The sequence below is a fragment of the Octodon degus genome, unplaced genomic scaffold (assembly GCF_000260255.1).
Source record: "Octodon degus isolate 3935 unplaced genomic scaffold, OctDeg1.0 scaffold00150, whole genome shotgun sequence".
NCBI classification, from domain to species: domain Eukaryota; kingdom Metazoa; phylum Chordata; class Mammalia; order Rodentia; family Octodontidae; genus Octodon; species Octodon degus.
Window position 1 is genome coordinate 6954869 of NW_004524726.1, and position 19415 is coordinate 6974283.

General features: G+C 38.1%; 1 protein-coding gene across 1 annotated transcript in view; it reads right to left on the reverse strand.

Moving 5' to 3' along the window:
* Positions 1-18194, reverse strand: part of Pcdh17 (protocadherin 17) — a 96264-nt gene extending 78070 nt beyond the window's left edge. The window contains exon 1 of the mRNA XM_004642306.2: positions 14720-18194. Coding sequence (XP_004642363.1) covers positions 14720-17296 — 2577 coding nt within the window. The 5' untranslated portion in view covers positions 17297-18194. The remainder of the gene's footprint in view (positions 1-14719) is intronic.
* Positions 18195-19415: the final 1221 nt, after the last annotated feature.

Below are 19415 nucleotides of genomic sequence, written 5' to 3' on the forward strand. Positions count from 1 at the left end.
AAAAAAAAAAAAAACAATACAAAACAAAACAACAACAAAAAAACATTATTATTATTCTTGGTAAAGGGTCTTACTAAGTAGCTCAAACTCATAGTGATCTGCCTGTCACTGTCTCCCCAGCGCTGGGATTATAGGTGTACATCAACACACCGGTTTCAGAGCTGGAAGGGCATGTGGAACAAGGAATTGATCTCAGGGCCTTGAGCTCTTCAGGCAGGTGCTTAGAAGGCCGAGCTATCTACCCAGGCTTCTAGTGATATTTTGAGTTTGTGTTAGTTATAAATCATCCCAGCAAGGACTAGTAAAACATCTCAATATTAGGTATAATAATATCTCTGGAGTAAAATTTTTAATATTCACCTTAACTTTTTAGACAAATTAAAGAATATAAATAATATCCTGAGTTTTACAACTGGTGAGGAAGAATAGTAGATTTATATTGAAAATGTTAGCAACAGCTATGTAGTTTTGTTAGTAAAATACAAGCAATTAAATTTTTTATGCAATTTTCCTATTTTTAAGTTCACAATTATGTAATGAGTTCTTACTATACATATGAAAATTATTTTAGTTATTGCTTTAGCAGATTTTTTGCAGTGAGAATTATTCTTTGAGTATAGAAAAATATAGTTGAAATGTGCAAAAATGGGGAAAAATCAGACTTACACAACAGTGGAAAATAACTTGGAATTATTTCAGTACAAAAGTACAAATTTTTGGAAATCAGGATTTTGTGGTCGCTGTCCCTTCTCCCCAAGAGTGAAGTTTTATTATGTAAGAAAACTACCAAAAAAAAAATCCTAAAAAATAAAAGAAAATCAAACAAGAAGTAACTGGCCCTGCAATAAAATGTAGAGGAGTTGTCCCTTGAGGCTTACTACAAATTTGTGGTGCGATGAGAGAGCAATTGAAAACCAAACCCCCAAGACCAGCAGTGCCTGAGTCACAGCTCCACTCGGTCAGAGGCCCAAAGGCTCAGAAGTGTAGCTTCATTTCTAGGGTATCTGCCACTTACAAAACTAGAGGATCCCAAGTTCTTAAATATTTACATCTCAACCGTTCTTGAAAGACTTTAAAGTTTCCCTAATTCCATGTTCTGTTTTGCTTTTTTGGTTACTTCCTCTTCTTACTGGTGCAGCAGCCTTACTTTTGCATACATGTAAAACACAAAGTATAAAATTTTCTTTAAATAAAAAGGAAAAGATTTTTTTTTAAATTCTGATTTTTCTTAAAATAGGGGAACCAGGTAGCCATAAATGACTTGAAAATACATTTTTTTTCTTTATGTGGAGGTGCATGAGTTTATTCATGTAGAGCCAAGTAGTCTACAAACGTTATTCACTATCAAAGAGAAAGCCTGGAACTCTTCCTTTGCTGAACATGATTTATAAATCCTGATACCACTTTTCTTCAGAGGACAGAACATAACAAATGTAAAAGGTGTACCTCCTACCATAGTGCATAAGTAGTTAAACTTAAAGCGTAACAATAGTCTTTTCCATCCTTATACAACCAATAAGCAAGCATGATGAAAATCATGACACATTATTACATTACTCTGTATTGGCTCTATTCATTAGAACAATGAATGCATACATTTAAAATATTTCCACATGTCAAATGACAGTAAGCTTTGCAATGGAGATAATGTTAAAGGGAATATTTGTGATGAGAAGATGCATGGTCTTAAGTGGTTTCTATCACGATTATGATAGACATTCAAGGGATCTCACCATGAATCTACACACCGAAGCAGCGGTAGCATGATACCTACAATTTATATCTTTCACATATGGTATATGTTTCCTGGTACTATGGACTGAATAAAAAAAATTAAAAGCTTCAGAAAAAGCTTCACTGTCAATTAGCCTTTGGATGGATTCTCATGTCTCTATTTCCCTGTTGATTTACTAAAGCAGATTATATTAACAGCCCTGACTTGTAAATAAGGAGTCTCTGAATCCTATTAATAGAGATATGCTGCCAAAATAATCAGCTTCATACTTAACAAGTTTCTAAGTATTTGGAAAAGCTGTGAAATGGGATTATAAGGTTAAACTGTGTACATCTGGCTTGCTGCTATATAAATATTTTAGAAATTTGATCTCATGGGCTAAAGAAACACCTGTCTAATCCTGACTTTTTTCCAAGTTACATGAACTTGAGTAAGCAGAGAATACACAACTGCTGACAAGCAATTCTGACAATTTGCATAATGCACTTCTTACATTAGCAACATCGCTCTAGCATATCTCACCCTCCTCAGTGGACACATAAAGACCACGTTAGGAAGCTCTGCTGTAGCACATTAATTTTGGCAGAAAAGATTAGGCTTCCAAAGTTTTAAGTCAGGATAACTCCATGAAATCCCAAATACTTGTACTGACCTTTTTCTCATGTATGGTATATGAATTCAGCATAATTAGATATTAGGAGTATAATTATAGTGCAATAAGGACCCACAGAATAATTGATGAGAGGCAGTTCTACTTGTCTGAGTTGATGCATAAAATGTCAGTAGAAACTTGAGCAGTTGTTCTAGTTAATAGAAATTTTAAAGGAGTTGAATATGAGTTCCTTTAATCAGATTCTCATTTAAGTAACTATAAACTCTGTCAAACATACACCAGTCCATTCAGCCTCATTTTAATATTTCAACTTTTGTTGTGAAAATGGAATTAGACTAGAAATGCACTGGGTGTGCCTCTTATCATATGAACTTAAAATATCCAATATGACAACACAGATTTTGAAACTGTGGTCCAAAATGGCAGCTAAAGGTCACTGAATCAAATTTCTAATTATATTTTCTGGGAGCAGATGGATGCAATGAAACCTAATGATTGGATTTTAAATGCTTTCTTGCACCTTTTATCTGTTTCCTAACATGTGGATTCTACCCTAATGCTCTAACAAGATAATGTGTTTATTACAATTAACCAAGTGAAATGATAGCTCTGCTTTCCAATTATTTATATCATCTTACCTGGGGACATTGAACCACAGCATCTTCCCTTAGAACCTTTCCACTACCAATCCTACACTTGTGCCTTGAAGATCCAAACTATAATATCATTAAATAATAGTTATTTTCTTACAGATATGATTTCTTCAGTGAATTCATGGGTACTGAGAATGGATACCAAGTTCAAGTTCACTGAAATTCAGGATAAATTTGAAATTAAAATAATTTTAAGGAATTAGTTCACCAAATGTGATGAAAAAGTTCCTTTATATGATGAACTAATGTAGTAGCATACTCTGATCTGCAAAGTCATAAATATAAAAAAGTTTTACTAAGAAACAAAGAAGTGGCAGGAGGATTTCACCTCCACAGTATCCTAGTAGCACACATTCTTACCTAATAAAACAAAGACAGTGTATCACATCAGAAAGTTAATTTTATTGGTATTATATAATTTTTATTATAACCTATATGGCCTAGATTCTGAAATTCTGGGATAATTTTTATAAACTGATTTATGGTAAGAACATATTTTAAATTATTATCAAGAGTGATTTTCTTTCCTTAATACAAATTAGCAGATGGTTGGTACCAAAGTGATTAAATCATAAAATTGTATTTATACCAATCAAAGCTGATGTACTCTAAAAGTTTATGGTTTAGCTCCTATCTCATTTTAGGCTAAGTGAAGTGATTCACACCTGCAATCCCAGAGTGTTGGTAGCTGAGGCAGGCTGGTTGCAAGCTTGAGCTCCACTTGGGCAACTCAGCAATTTAGATACCAAAACTCTCTTTCTCAAAACAAACAAACAAAAGGCTAGGTATTTAGCGAAGTGTGGAGACTTAGTTTCAAGCACAGTGTCCAAAAAATATAGGTAGAAAGTATTTAAACTTTGTGCAACATATCCACAAATACAAGTTTATTAAAGATTGATTAAAATATAGAAATAATCATCCTTAGTTTGTTATTAGTTCACTAGATCTAGATGATAGAATTCTAGCAAATACTTTATCATTTCAATCGTATCACTTCAATGCTGCATAAATCATGCCAAAGAATGTGAAAGGAGGTAAGCTATAATCAACTCTATTGTCTCAACATACTGCATCTATGCATGTGTATTATATATACTTCTATATATAATGTAAAAAGACACTGTGAATACTTCATGTTCATCGTTGCAAAACTTGATTACTTGTTCTCCAGGAATTTGAAATGTAATTATGCAGAAATTTTCATAGAAGTTACTATAAAGGTGACAATTATACATTAAAATTATCAAAATATGTTCCATTCAAATAAATGAATTACCACTAGGCCAGTGTTTGTGATACAGTGTGTTCGTTTTTCCATGTGTACTTGCGTGTGCGTGCGCGCGCGCGCGCGCGTGCGCGTGTGTGTGTGTGTGTGTGTGTGTATTACTAAGGAATGATGAACCCAGTGCCTTCTTGCTGAGCTGTGTCCCTAGCACTTTTTATTCTTTATTTTGGGGCAGAATCTCACTAAATTGACCAAGCAGGCCTACATTTTGTTATCCTCATATCTCAGCCTCCAAAATTTGGGCATTATAGGTATGTGCCACCAGATCTGGATGAAGAGTTTGCACTTTCTTAAGTGTCTATTATAGATAAGAAACTGCGAGGTTCTCTTTAACTACAGAGACAAACAAGATGGATGTGGAATACACTTCAAGTATTCTGCTACTTAAGACTTTTTCGAGATAAAATAATCTTAACAGTGCAAGCACTGATAAAGAGTGAATATCGTTCACTATTTTCTATAGATCAGAGTTTCTCTGTAGGACCAGAGATCACACACAACCACCACCACAAGCAAAAAGAATGAACGAGGAGTAATAAAGATGTCAAATCTCTTTTTAGTCATCCAGTCTTAAGATGTTTATTATCACCTCAAAATCCTTCGGCTTCAATAGCTTTGTGATCAGAAATAGAATGAAGTTAATTACACTTCTGTTGCAGTTTACCCACTTTTCATGTGCTTGCTAATTTAAGACCCGCTTTCTCAACATTGGCAAGTGGTCTACTATCTTTCACTTCAAACTTAACCAGGCCACATGGGACAGTAATGGAAAATATTATGTCCTTTTGTGCTGAGATGCTACATGTCAACTTCTTGCCTAGAGCAAAATTTAATGGCTGATATTTGGATCTTTGCTTCTCACGATTTACTATAGAAACACTGACACAACCTTAACGAGAGCAAACAGACACTCTGATACACAGGAAACACCAAACTGAGAAATGTAGGACAAATAGAGAGATCCTGGCAGGAATTAATCTACCATTTTCACATATCTGCCCAAGGGAGGTATTGTAATTGCAAAAAATTTACTCTAACACTGCTGAGACTCATAGTAATTATGTTTCTTTCTTTCGTTTTTTTTTAATAGAAATAGCCACAGGTGGTAACAAATTGGGTTCTAAGACAGGGAACTGGGCATGCATTCTAACCCAAATTACTATATAATTGTTGGGATTTAAAAAAATACATAGAAAGTCTATTGCTCAAAATCAGAGGAAAAAAAGACCTTCCTTAATGTATTCCTATCTTTTCTTAGTTTCTCTCCTCTTAACGTACTGCTTCATCTGTTGGTATTGGCACAACCTATACGAGGGCCACACTGTGGAATAAGCTTTTGGCAATGCTTTTAAAAATTCCTGTGAGTATTATATTTTTTGATAAATAATAACTTCACTAAGAAGGTGAGAATATAAAAACTTAGTTAATAATTACTGCCCATGCTTCTGCCAATGCTAAAAATGGAAGGTTATAGATTTTTTTAACTTATAAATTGATATAAAATATATGTTTTCATATATATTTAAACTGGATAATCCTGTGTTGTATATATATTTGGTCTCAATAGTTTGTCTTACTTTCTTAGTTTTATGCCATGGTACCAAGAAATTCTTACTCTTTTCTAAATTTATGAAAACATTGTATGGCTACTGTATTAAGGAAAACTCAAAGTATATTTTCAAACTTCTCTTTAAAATAGGAATTTCTGTACTAATGAGACAGGATTGCATCATGAAATAAGTCATTTTCTTAAAATAAAAATATTGTTAACATGACATAGATAATGAAAATTTCATAGGGTAAAAATAAAACAAATGATCACATCTTACCTTGAAATTATGAGAAGATGTTTCTATGTGAATTATTATTCTACCATAATAAAAATGATAACGGTAGATATTGATTTAGGACTATATCTCTTTGTCTTCCCATTTCCTTTTGCCCCTACCTCCTTTCATAACTTTTAACTCCTCTTACTCATCATTAATGCAAAAAATTAATTGGGGAAATACTGTTAAAACAGATAAAAACTGAAAAAAATAAAGTTCCAAGAAAATATTATAACTGAACTCACCAAACTTTAGATAGTATGTTGGTTTCCTTCTTTGTTCTTTATTCAAACTATGGAAATTAAACTATCTTTACTAGTTTAGAAAGTATGATATCTATGTTTATGTCTAAATATCACCAAGTAATTATCAAGTTATAGCTAGAAAAGAAATCCTCTTAAAGCTGTTTCACTGTGTTTAAAAATACTGAAATAAAGTGATTAATTTTTAGTACATTTTGAAGGAATTTAATATGTTATTTCTCAAACATCAATTTTTTTAAACTTTCATTTTATTTGCTGAATTGGGGGACACCAATAAAAAGCATGTACTACCACTTTACATATGTGGGTAGGTAATTCTCTTGCTAATAAAAGGTGGATTCAGAAATTCAGCTATGCATAAGCAGTTGTTCTGCTACTGTGAAAGGATAGTAAAAATATATAAAATACTCATGTAAAAGAGTTAGATAAGTATATACTGTTACAACATACTATAGAAAAAATAACCTTTCACAAAGGTGTTTAAGTTGAGCATCATGATTTGAAAAAGAATGTTGTAGATTAAGAGTAAATATTATAACATCGGGCTTTCCAAACTTACACAAATGTTCATAGCACAAATATAAATTTAAGAATTTAAAATCATTCATTTCTAAAATTAAGTTATGAAAATAGGAAAGATATTTTGATTCCTAAAATCATCTGCCTGTAATAAAATATCTGTTGCTTTATATATATATATGCCTGAATTTGAGCTATATTGAACTGGAGAGTATGAAAATTCCATATATATATTTAATATTCATTTAGAGATACTCAAATGAAATACAGAGACTAATGACATAAGAGTAAATTACATTGCTAAGAATTTCTTGCCAGAAAGACTGAAGGAAATATATCTAAAACACTATAGTTACTGGAAGGAGATTAATTATTTATCCATGTTGTAAGTTAAATCTGCTATTTTAAAGCATTTCTGTTATGAAAATAGTATGAGACTCTTTTAGAGTATACAGCAATCTACATTATATATTAATACAATTTAAAATTAAGTAAACTTTTCCTGAAAGTCAGTGAAGAGATACATGAAAATTGTGATGTTTAGCTTTGAAACTTGGAATTGATTTTTATTGTTTTAGCTTTCAAACTCTCCAAAGCCTGCACTTAGCTGATAAAGAAAGCAAATAAGAAATGTTTTTTTATTTGTTTGCTTTAATGTATTCCACTAATTAAAAATCAATCAAAAGCATTAACAATTTTAAAAAGTATTAAATATTGTGCAGACAGAGTATATTTCAGAGCCAAACAGAAGCTTATAAAATTATGTTTATCTTTGCCAAATCATATTAATCTTTACCTTGTGCACTCTGCATATACCATAAATATGGGGCATGAGACTAATTGAATACAACTACAAAGAAAGGCAATACATGCCTTTAAATATTTCAAAATGAGTGAAATACGATGTATTTCTAATACCATTAAGTTTTTTTAATATATTCTATTCCTCTAATCAGACCAAAGTCTATTTATGTAGATTAGTTACATCTAAAGTTTCATTTATCTAACCTGTATTTATCGTTTGATCATAATGCTTGTTACATTAATAGTCATTTATTGTCATGGTTCATTTTCCAATAATTAAGCTGCTTTACTGCCTTATTTTCAAAATAAACATATGCAAAGTTACCAGTCATATTCAGAACAGTGATGCTAACTGCTCAATGAATGACTAGAACTATTTCTCTACAATAAAACTGCCTGGAATAGACCCAGGGTAAGGCCTACAAACGCCAGCAATCAGAATGTGACCAAGACCAGAACAAAAGCAGCTTCCATCGCATGATTATTAACACATTCTCTCAAACACTGTCTGAAGCTAGTTTTATATTCTATAACTGGACGAGCTTAGTGGGTACAGGTGAAAGATGCCACTTACATAGTAACAGTTTTACATCTGAGGTCTTCTCTACTTTTGTTGTAAATTTTCCACAAATAGCGCATTTATGCTTCTGCAGTAGCAGCAAGCATGAATAAGTTTCTGTTGTCACTGCAAAGACTTTGATGTCATTAAGGACTTCTTCATTACAGATGATTTATTTCAAGAGACTGGAGGGTAGCAGTGCATCCCTGTCAAAGTTAGTGGTGAAAGCTATGACTAGCTGTAAAACACTGTATGCCACTGAAGGAAATTAAACTCATATTAAAGTAGGTTGACAAAAGCTATGGCACCATCTTCAATAGTATAGGCAAACTGAACTTTATGCTACACTCTGAGAAGTATACAATCATTGGTTGAAGGAATTTAATACAAAAAAAATCGCTTCCCTAATGGCTTTACTAAAATATAACTTTAAGATAATGCCCTCTGGGATTTATTAAACAGAAGTATCACTGAAGGGAATACATTCTAGAGCAATGACTAATATCATAATTAGTAGGTGCATTTGTAAGAATTTACCTACTATTGAGTGTGTTGCAAGACTTCTCTGCATCAGGGAGTTAAGTTGCATTTCCTTCTGGGCACAGGCCCAGTTTTAATGACTTTTTGCTCCTGCTCTTTCATCATCAGGCTCATGGTATGTATTGTCACAACACTTCTAGTCATCCTTCTCCATCTTAAGCATTAGGTATTTGCATGCTATTTTTCCTTCTCTTAAGCTACATAAGCTTCAAACTATTTGAGGCCAATTGCTCCCTAACTCCTCCTTTCTAGTACAGCTGGCTTTATTTTACAATTTGTTGGAAACTTTAAAGTGGTAAAGCTATCAAACATTAAGATATTTTGAAACAAATATTGTTTGAGTTAATTCTTAAAATAGTTCTTTGAACTAACAAGTATAAAAACTGGTCATTATTTGTGCCTGAGTGTCTACATATATTGCACCAAAAATTAACACATGTAAACACATACTTAATTTTGTCACAAAAATTCATTTTCCATAACATAGACAAAGCCAAACTTTACAGCAGTAAATGCATGTAAGCTTTGAATTAATCTATAAAGCAAAAAAAGTTTTCCTAATTTATTATATTTGTAGATTTTTGTTATATTACATATATGGCACTAACAATAAAAAATAGGAATAGTAAAAAATTTGAAAACTGAAACCTGGTGATAGTTACTAAGGCATGATGTGCATGATTTTTTTTTCAAAGTTTTATTGATAAACATATAGCAATGAGACAGTTTCAAATCAAATCGAAAGTACAGTTTCAACAAATAATACACTGCATATATTCTTCTTAGTGGTTAATTGCTGTACAAGATGCAGACTTGTGATCCTACTTGCATACACCATTAGAAAAAATCATTCTATTCATTAAGAGAATGCAACTATATATCTATCCCAACCCTGATTTTGAATATTATATTTTTAAAGAGTAAGATTTTGAAGATGTTTCCTTGCAAAATATAGAAATTTTTTTATAATTAAATATTCATAATTGAGGACATTATCTTAAAATTATGTCATCTTAAACTTATAAAATTGTTACCACACATTTTAAGAAAGTGAATAACAGTTACCATAGTAATAAACTTCTAGAAAATATTTCTAGAAACTTGTTTTGTGTGGGTTTTCTTTGTTGTCATGTGCATGGCTTAAGCAAGGTAGTCAGTGGTACTTTTTGGGAAATGTAAATTTTATTATTAAAAAGTATGTGTAATCAGATTAGCAGAATATGAGGGCATACTATTTTATGATCATATCTGCTTTAAGTAACACAAAAATGCTGAAAATAAAATCATTGGTGTAGACTTACATGTGTTAATGTAAATTGAAGTTATAGAACTCACTGTTATGAGTCCAGATGCATTTTAAAATGATCTTATTGTTATAATTTTAAAAGCATGATGCGTTATCATCTTAGTGTAAGGGCGATAGCATTGCATACAGTTGGCATTAAAAGATTATTGAAAACTGAAACCAAATAGATGAAAGTCATTGCCTTATGAGGCATTATCAACTTGTATTTAAAAAGTAGAATTATGTAGTTTCTAGCTCCTACAATCAAATATACTGTTTTCATTTATTGTGCAATAGAGAGGTGTGCACAGGATTATACCAGAGCTGAAAGTTTTGTACATTCACATAAGACTAAGTAACAATATACTAAGAAAAATGACAATAATATTTTGATATTTAAAAATTTTGAATACTTCCTAAGAAACTTTAAGCACCTAGCCATTGATAATGTTTTAAACTTAATTTTTACTGTACTATTTTTTATGCCTAAAGAGACTAAAACTTAAATGACTGAGCACTCACGTTACTCCAAGGTAAAAATTATTATATTATGTTATGAAACATCTTTAGGAGTAGGTAAAACAATTCTAGAGTCTTGCACTAAGAGAAATCTCTTTCCTGCATGCCAACCATAACCTCCGTGAACAGAAAGTATATAAAATGTATGGAAACTAATACAAGGAACTAATCAAATAATGCCTTCTTGGAATAAAAAGTGCTGTAAAATTTCTGCAAATTTATGACAAAAGACAATTGATGTCACAGTGTGCTATTGTTGCTCCATCAGCAATACTCTGAAGTAACAATTTTGAAAGATGATACCTTGAAAATTCGTGAGTGTTTCTCCATAGTCAAGAATGTCTTGTGTTAAAGAGGTGAGAATGAAGTCAGTGGATGTTTCTATTATGAAATCTAGATTTTCTCTTTTTGTTCTGAAATACTGAATATACTGTATTATGATACTTTAGTCCTTTACATTTCAAATTCATTTTTATGCATTTGGCATTATGCATCTACCATGTGCTTAATTCCTTTTTTTGAAATTGCACATATTTCAAAAGAATTTTATCTTCCCAGCATACTCTACCTAGCATAGAGATTCAAGTATCAATTCTGACACGAATCTTGCACAATTAATCTGCAAAACACTAAGAATATATTCTTTTAAAAATTTATTTTAATATACCTTATTGTGATGATTTATTAAATTTTCTTCTATGATAGCATAATATAATGAATGTAATATACAAGGATGCAAAAAGATAGATCTGCACATTGGAAACCGTTCCATCAGTGAGGAGGCCCCAGGTTCCTACTCGCATCTCAAGGTGGCCTGCACTGAAAGCACCTGTTGAAAAGTTACTCTTAAGTATTAATAATGAATACTTGATATTCTTGATAAATCATAACTAGAAGTTTTCTTCAAAATTAATAATGATGTCTACTTCTCTTTAGATTTTAAATTAACATATGAAATGACTCACATGAAAATTGTTCCTACGGAAAAGTTTTTAAAATTCATATGAACATCTATCTACCTTCTCAAAATCTATGTTCTCTTTCTTCAAAATTAGCTTTACAGCTTTAACATGAAAAAATATTCATTATAATTATACTATTTTATAATTCATGTTATTTTGGATATTTCCCATAATCTATTATACAGCTATTATTATATAGACCAACTTTAATTAGAGGAACCTTTTACAAATTTAAAATAAAATTTCATTTCACAAATCTGTTTCTATCCCAGATTACATGATTATCTTGTATTCATCATCAGTGAAAACATTCTTGTTCTCAAGAAAAACCTTCAGATATTAACCTTGACATGCTAGAAGTGCATGAAATGATTTGATGCTTAACTGAACATTCTGTTTCATTATAATATGAGCTTTAGAAGTCTTAAAGTCACAAATTACACATCACCACATTGTATCAGAGTACTGCAACATCATTATGAAACCCTTTTCAATCCACTGATGGAACTATATTGTGAACCATCCCAACAGCATACAAATGCTGAAAAACAAAGATGAACTAGATGTGGAAGTTGTTAGTTCAAGTGCATTTAGTGGACTAAAAGATCTTCAGCAATACACATGGGATTAATCATGTGTTTCCTTGGTAGGCTCTAATATATGCACATACTAACACAAGCACTTTGAACAAGATTATGAGATACTTGGGTGCTTTAATTAAAGCATGTCACTTCAGTACAATATATCTGTAGCACACCAGTCTTACAAAATTAGTAATTTATTAATTTACCACGTTCTCCATAAGTATCATAATAAACCTGATATGTTTAAAGGGAAATTAGTGTATCATATATTTACAGACATCTCTTATGAGATTGAAAAAAATAGTGAGAAAATAAAAAGCCTATTTTAATAGTTTCTATTGAAAATACTTCCAGGTCTAAACCAATATGGGAAATTGAGACTTGAAATTACAACTCATTTTTTATTTCTGTAATATGCATTCAGATTCTAAGGAAAAAGGAGGCCAGTTTCTCTTTTGTCTTCTGTGCAAGTTGTGCGTGTGTGTGTGTGTGTGTGTGTGTGTGTGTGTGTGTGATGGTGTGTCCAGTGTGCTGTGGCTTAAGTTTAACTGCTAAAGAGAAGAATCTTCACACCTACAGCAGCAGCAGCAACATCAGCAGCATCCTTAAACAATGACCATCATGTTAGAAATAAGCAGAGGCCTCACTGTCCCTCAGAATCTTCTGAATATTTCAATCCCAGACTGCTCTTCACTCTTCTGACCAAGACATCAGAATTTCTGTGAATTGTACTTCACCAAATTCATATTTTACTGGAAACTAAATGTAATTCAACTAACTGCACTTAAAGTGTAAATTTATGAATTAACCTTTGTGATATATTTGTATTATAAATGCAATAAACATAAAACAAGCTGTACAAGTATGTGTATAAATGACTGTGGTTGATTTGTAGATACACTTATCTTAGGACGTGGGGTATAGTCAGTGGTAGCATACTTAGCTGGCATGCATGTGGCCCTTGCTTTAATTCTTAGCAACACAACCCCAAAATAATATGTCTACACATCTGCCTCTGTAGAGAAATTGATTATCATACCAAATTTACATAGGCACAGAAAAACTGTTGAAGAAACTACATTTTTGAAGTTGGAAATTTCTTTTTTAGTTTTGTATAAATTTCAAAACCCATGATTAGTTATATGCAATAAATGCTATAAAAGTGGTTGTTATGATTATTATTAATACTTTAGTATTAAGTTGAGCCACACATTAAGGTGTATTTTACAAGGCATTATGCGATTATAGAAACATATGTTAAGTATTAGTATATAGCACACCTATTATTCTAGAAAGGAAGTAAAAGCATGAAATTTTACTACTCCACTTTAACAACAAAACCATTACTGAGTCAAGTGTCATTAAAAGTTATTTGCTTTTCAAGGCATAATAATATGAACAAATTCTTTTCATTTACCTCAAAGCAATCTGCCTCCCAAAATGTCACTTTTGGTTAAGCTCAACTTCAAGCACTGCTTATCCAGAGTAATTTGTAACAACCCTCATTCGCAATAAGCAAGCATTAAGTTTTAATGTGACACATTCTTCTAGTGGAAAAGAAACTAGACAGTGACTAAACACAGGATGGACAGTATAGTCAAACTTTCTAAGAGCTTATGTCCATACTTTGTCACTCGTATAGCTTTTGGCAAATATTAATAGCTTTCAATTATACTACATAGGATATATTAACTATCACATGTACTGAAACACGTTATACAAAGCAAATGCAGCTTGGGATCAGGTGCAACTTGTGTCCTATTTTTAAAAACACAAAATAATCCTGTTACCCTCCACTGTATACCTTTAATTCCTCATTGATTCCAAAAAACAAATTAGGGAAAACACAGTTCTAAACAAATATAAAGTTTACATAAGTATCTACTGCTCACTGTTCTTAACCTCCATTTATTCAAACTTTTGAACAGCACTTTTCAATGTAACTCTTATTTCAAAAGCTTAAGCTACACCAGTGCACTATGTTGCAGTTTCAGCTACAAAACTAATGAAATGTGCATCTCTTAAAACACTTCTTAAATATAAAAATGACTTTCGGGACCATGTATATTTACTTCAAGTTTTTGTTTCTTAAGTTCCAGAATTCTGTCTGAGTGCTAAACTACACTTTAAGAACTTAATATTTGGATATACATTTCTTTCATTTTTGTATAAAAAAAATAACTCTCTTAAAAAGACTTTAAATCCACTTTAAAGTGTTTTTCCGCAAATCTGGAAACACTTTTACGTAATGAAATGAGGACCAACAAATAAAATAAGGTGAAGTCTGAACACTGAGTACTGCTAACATTTTTAAGTATTTCAAAATAAACTTCAAAATGTAACAGAAGTAAGACATTTACACCTTGTGGATTTTAGGCTGCTTGTCTAGAAGGGTATATGTGTAGAAGCTGTTACACACAGTGTCAAAAGTGTAAAAGCATTTTCATTTCAAAATTTTCCCTTTTCACTGCTGCTGACACTGTGGCCTATCCTGTTCCAAATATTTCAGGACAGCTCCCGAACAAGCAATAACGTGAATTCAGTCCCAATTACGCTAAAAGTCTCCTACCTGAATTATGGACATCCGAGTGGCAGGGGTCTCGCTCGAATTAGTTCCTTGTCCTGTGAAGCTGGTGTGGCAGCCTGCATGCCCCTGAGGGACAGTGAGGTTGTTGGAGGCTGGTTTGAGATACATCACCTCTGACCGGGGCGAGCTGAGGGGCAGGCGGGTTTGGTAGTCGAAGTACATAGGGGAGGTGGCCAGGGAGGGACTGCTCACCACGTTCATGACGTTCATGGCGTTCCTCTCTTCGACTTCACTCTGCACCAGCATAATATCGTTTTTGTTGATTTTCTTCTTTTTGCCTTTGCCCCCGCCCAGCTGCGGGTGGCTGTATTCAGCGATGCGGCAGTTGTAAGTGCGGATCTCCTTGTTCTCACGCTTGCACTTGACAGCGATAGTGATCATGGCCGCTAGGAGGATGATGGAGATAGTGCTCAGAGTGACGATGAGCGGCAGGGACATGTCCCAGTGGTGCTGCTCGCCGTTCACCCGAGGCACGCCCTCGGGCAGCGAGCCGCTCACTGACCGAATGATAAGCTTGGCCACGGCGGAGAGAGTGGGCTTGCCGTGGTCTGTCACCTTCACCACCAGCTCCACCACGGGCGCCACTTCTTCCCACAAGGCTTGCCGCGTGCGGATCTCGCCGCTGGACGGGTCGATTGAAAACAATTGATCGTCATTGCCGTCCACGATCTCGTAGGTGAGGCGCCCGCTCTCGCCGAAGTCGCTGTCCAGGGCGCGCACTGTGCTCACCAGATAGCCCAGGCCCGCGTTGCGCGGCACCTGTAGCTCAGCCGTGTCATTCTGCAGCGTGGGCAGCACGATCACTGGCGCGTTGTCGTTCACGTCTAGCACCGTCACCCGCACCGTGGCGTTGCTCTCCAGGTGTGCGGGCGCCCCCGAGTCCTTAGCAAGCACCTTGAACTCAAAAGCCTTGGTTTGCTCATAATTAAAGGAGCGCAGGGCGTATATGGCCCCGTTGGTGGGGTTCACAGACACATAGGTGTAGATGGATACGTCGCCGATGTGCGAGGGCAGAATGGAGTAGGACACTGTGCCGTTCTGACCCAGGTCAGGGTCCTGGGCGAGCACGGAACCCAGGTACTCTCCTGGAATGTTATTCTCATGCACTTGTAGCACGTAGAGCCCCTTGGTGAAGCGAGGAGGGTTGTCGTTCTCGTCCAGGATCTTGACTGCGAAAGACTTGGTAGAGTTGAGCGGAGGCGAGCCCCCGTCCCGCGCCACGATGGTCACGTTGTACTCGTCTTGGGTCTCGCGGTCCAGAGGGCGGTCGGTCACTACCGTGTAGAAGTTGTCGTAGTTCTCTTCCAGCTTGAAGGGCACGGAGCCCCCCGGCCCGCCCAGGCCGCCGCCGCCGCCGCCGCCGCCGGGCCCTCCTCCGCCCAGGACTCGACATTGCAGCTGCCCGTTCTTGCCCGCGTCTCGGTCAGTGACCCGCACCAGGGCGATGACAGTTCCGGGCGGGGCGGCCTCACTTAGCGCCCCCTGGCGCACGGAGACAAAACCGATGGACGGTGCGTTGTCGTTGCGGTCGATGAGCTTGACGGTGACCTTGCAGTGGGCCGGGATCGGGTTAGGTCCAAGATCTCTGGCCTGGACGTCGATCTCCAGCATACCGTTCTCCTCGTAGTCTAGGTTGCCCTTCACGCGGATCAGGCCGGTCTTCGGATCGATGGAGAAGAGCTCCCGCACGCGGTCGGGCACATAGCTGCTGAAGGAATAGAGCACTTCGCCGTTGGGCCCCTCGTCCGCGTCGGTGGCGTTCAGATCGATGACCACGGTGCCCAGTGGGGCGTTCTCAGGCAGCTCCACCAAGTAAGAGGGCGCTTCGAAGACAGGGCTGTTGTCGTTAGAGTCGATCACCTTCACGTTGATCTGCACGGTGGCTGAGCGCGGCGGCTCCCCGCCGTCCAGAGCGGTCAGCACGAGCGTGTGGTGGTTCTGCTGTTCGCGGTCCAACGCCTTCTGGATGACCAGCTCTGGGAATTTGGTGCCGTCGCCGCGGGACTTGACGTCCAGGGCGAAGAGGCCGTGGTCATCACGCGTGAGCAGATAGGTCCGGAGCCCGTTCTCGCCGGCGTCCGGGTCATGCGCGCTGGTGAGGGGAAAGCGAGTGCCTGGGGCAGCGTTCTCAGAGATGTCCATTTCGATCTGGTCGGAGGGGAAGGACGGAGCGTTGTCGTTAATGTCCTGGATCTCTACCTTGATCATGCAGATCTCCTTGTCGTTGGCGAATACCTCGAGGGACAGCTGACACTTGGCGTTGTGGCGGCACAAGGACTCACGATCGATGCGTTGCTTGGTGTACAGGAGCCCGCTGTCGGCGTCCACGTCCAGCAGGTGCGGCGCCGAGTTCTCCAGCACCCGATAGCTGCCCGACTTGCTTCGCCCGCCGCTGCCACCGCGCTCGGCCGGCGGAAGCCCTGCTTGCAGTCGGGCATCCTTGCCTATGTTGCCGATCACGGTGCCGGCCCCTTGCTCCTCGGGCACCGAGTAGTTGAGATTCTTGAGCGTCAGGGCCGGGGCCCACAGAAGGAGGCAGCAACAGATGGAAAGGTACATCCCAGACCTTCGGGGTGGGGGCAGGAGCAGCCGCACTGGAGGGGCACACCGGTGAGTGCGCGCCAGCCTGGAGTCGGGGCGGAGGTGCGCGCGCGGCGCGAGCCCCAAGTCCGCGGGTCCTTCCTCGCCTCCGCACCGGGCTGCGGCACCGCGGTCTCTCCCTATTCCGCGCAAGTTCGCTGAACCTGTTGATCTACAGCATCCGCACTGGGCGAGAGGCAACGGCGCAGCGGAGCTGCAGCGGCGTGGAGTAAGGCGGCGGCTCCCTGCGGCGGAGGGCGAGCCGGGGGCTTTGTCTCTCCCGCCTAGACTTCAGGAGGCTCAAACTTGAGCGATGAGGCCGGTGATAAGGAGGAAATCGAGTCTGAGAAGGATGGTAACGTGTTCAAGAATTGGTAGGTTTTTCTCGCTCCCGCTAGGGAGCTGCAAATCCACTCTCGCCGGCAGCGTACGGAATACTCTTCACATCGGGTGGGGGAGGGCTTGGGGAGGTGTGTCTCCAGGCAGATCGGAAAGTGCGGTCCTTACTTATTACCGGTCTCCGGTGATGAAATTGATGGGAATGAGGAACAACGAAGAGAGAGTCACAGATAAATATTTCTGAAGCTTCCAGGCGCACTGTGAAATGTCTGCTTGCTGCGCAGGCTGGTCTGTTTTCAGGCAGTGTTTTGCTGCATTTAGAGATCTAATCTCGCATTGCTGGCTGAAGCAGCGGTGGCGGCGGACTGCATCTCCCAGCCAAGCGTTTTTTGTTTTTTTTTTTTTTCCTTTCTCTCCTTTCCGAGCAGCCAGAGGGAGGGGAGGAAATGCAGCGCAAAGAACTAGTGTCCCGATTTGTAGTTTCCTCCCCCTACTAGGCTCCTCCCTCTCTTCCTCCGAAGAGACTCTCCGCCGAAATAAAGAAAGCCACAGCTTGATCAGCATTTGCCGTGAGAGTCTATTGGGAAGGAGAAATATACGGATATATCTCCGCCTCCGACCGTACAACACTCTGATGTCTCTACGCAGAGCCAGTAGCCGCGGCTACCATCCCATCCTCTTCCTGACAGCAAGGACTTCTCGCTCTGCAGTTTAATTCCAGTTTGCTTTTCTTCCCAGGCGAAAGGAAATCAACAGGCAACTCATGGTTGGACGTGCAGATCTGAAGGGGGAGGGGGAGGCCGACGAAAAAGGAAGGGGGAACCACCCTCCCGGGCTCACGCACACTCTCCGCGTCTCGCTAGAAGGGAAACAGTCTCTGCATTCACAGGGCTGGGCCGTCAAGTGCCTCTCTTTTCTTTCTATTCAGCGTCTCTTTGCACTGGCCCAGCCTCCGTCCTCTTCACGTAGAAAGGAAAATCTTGGCGAGAAATAAAAGTGGTGAATATTTGAAGAGGATAAAGTGAGGTTTTTTCCCCCTCCTCTTCAAAAAAAAAAATAATAATAATAGTAGGAGTGGGCTGGATGAGCGAAAATCATCAAGGTTCGGCGTGGTGCATTCTGCAGTCGGTCCTACAGTCTCTGGGCGGCGCGGGGAGGGCGGGGGTGAAAACTGCGGTCGGTCCTGCCCCAGGCGCCCACCCCGGGGAGCTACCTCCGCGAGAAGCTTAGGCACAGGGCTGTCTACACATTATTTCGGGTTCCCGAGGCGCTTCGAGATACGGGAATGACACATCCAAAAAATGCAGGTGTTCGGAGCTGCCGGATGAGTCAGAAGCAGCGGAACGAATCGTATTCACTCCCTCGGTCCTCCCTTCACAGACATTAGTTGCGGCTTCTTCCTAACGCTTTCTCTGACTCACTCTAGAGAAAGAAAAGCCAGATTCATGTTTTGTGGAAAAAATAAAAAAAAGAAAAAAAAAAAAAAAAAGAAAGAAAAAAGCGAAAGGGAGGGGGAGGGAGGTGAGCTGAGTCCCGCACCACTTTACTCTACCTCTTTCTGCCGGAGTCCGAGGCTCTGGAAAGCAAGGCGTCTGCTTTGCTAGGTGTGTTTATTTATTTTTCTAAACCTTTCCTCTTGGTTAGGCGTGAGGCACCCCAAAATCTTTCAGAGTCTTAGAAAAAGAAAAAAAATGACGTTTCCAGTAATTAGTCACAGATCAGCCCCCAGCAGAGTTCAAGATTTTCCTCCCAGTGTTCT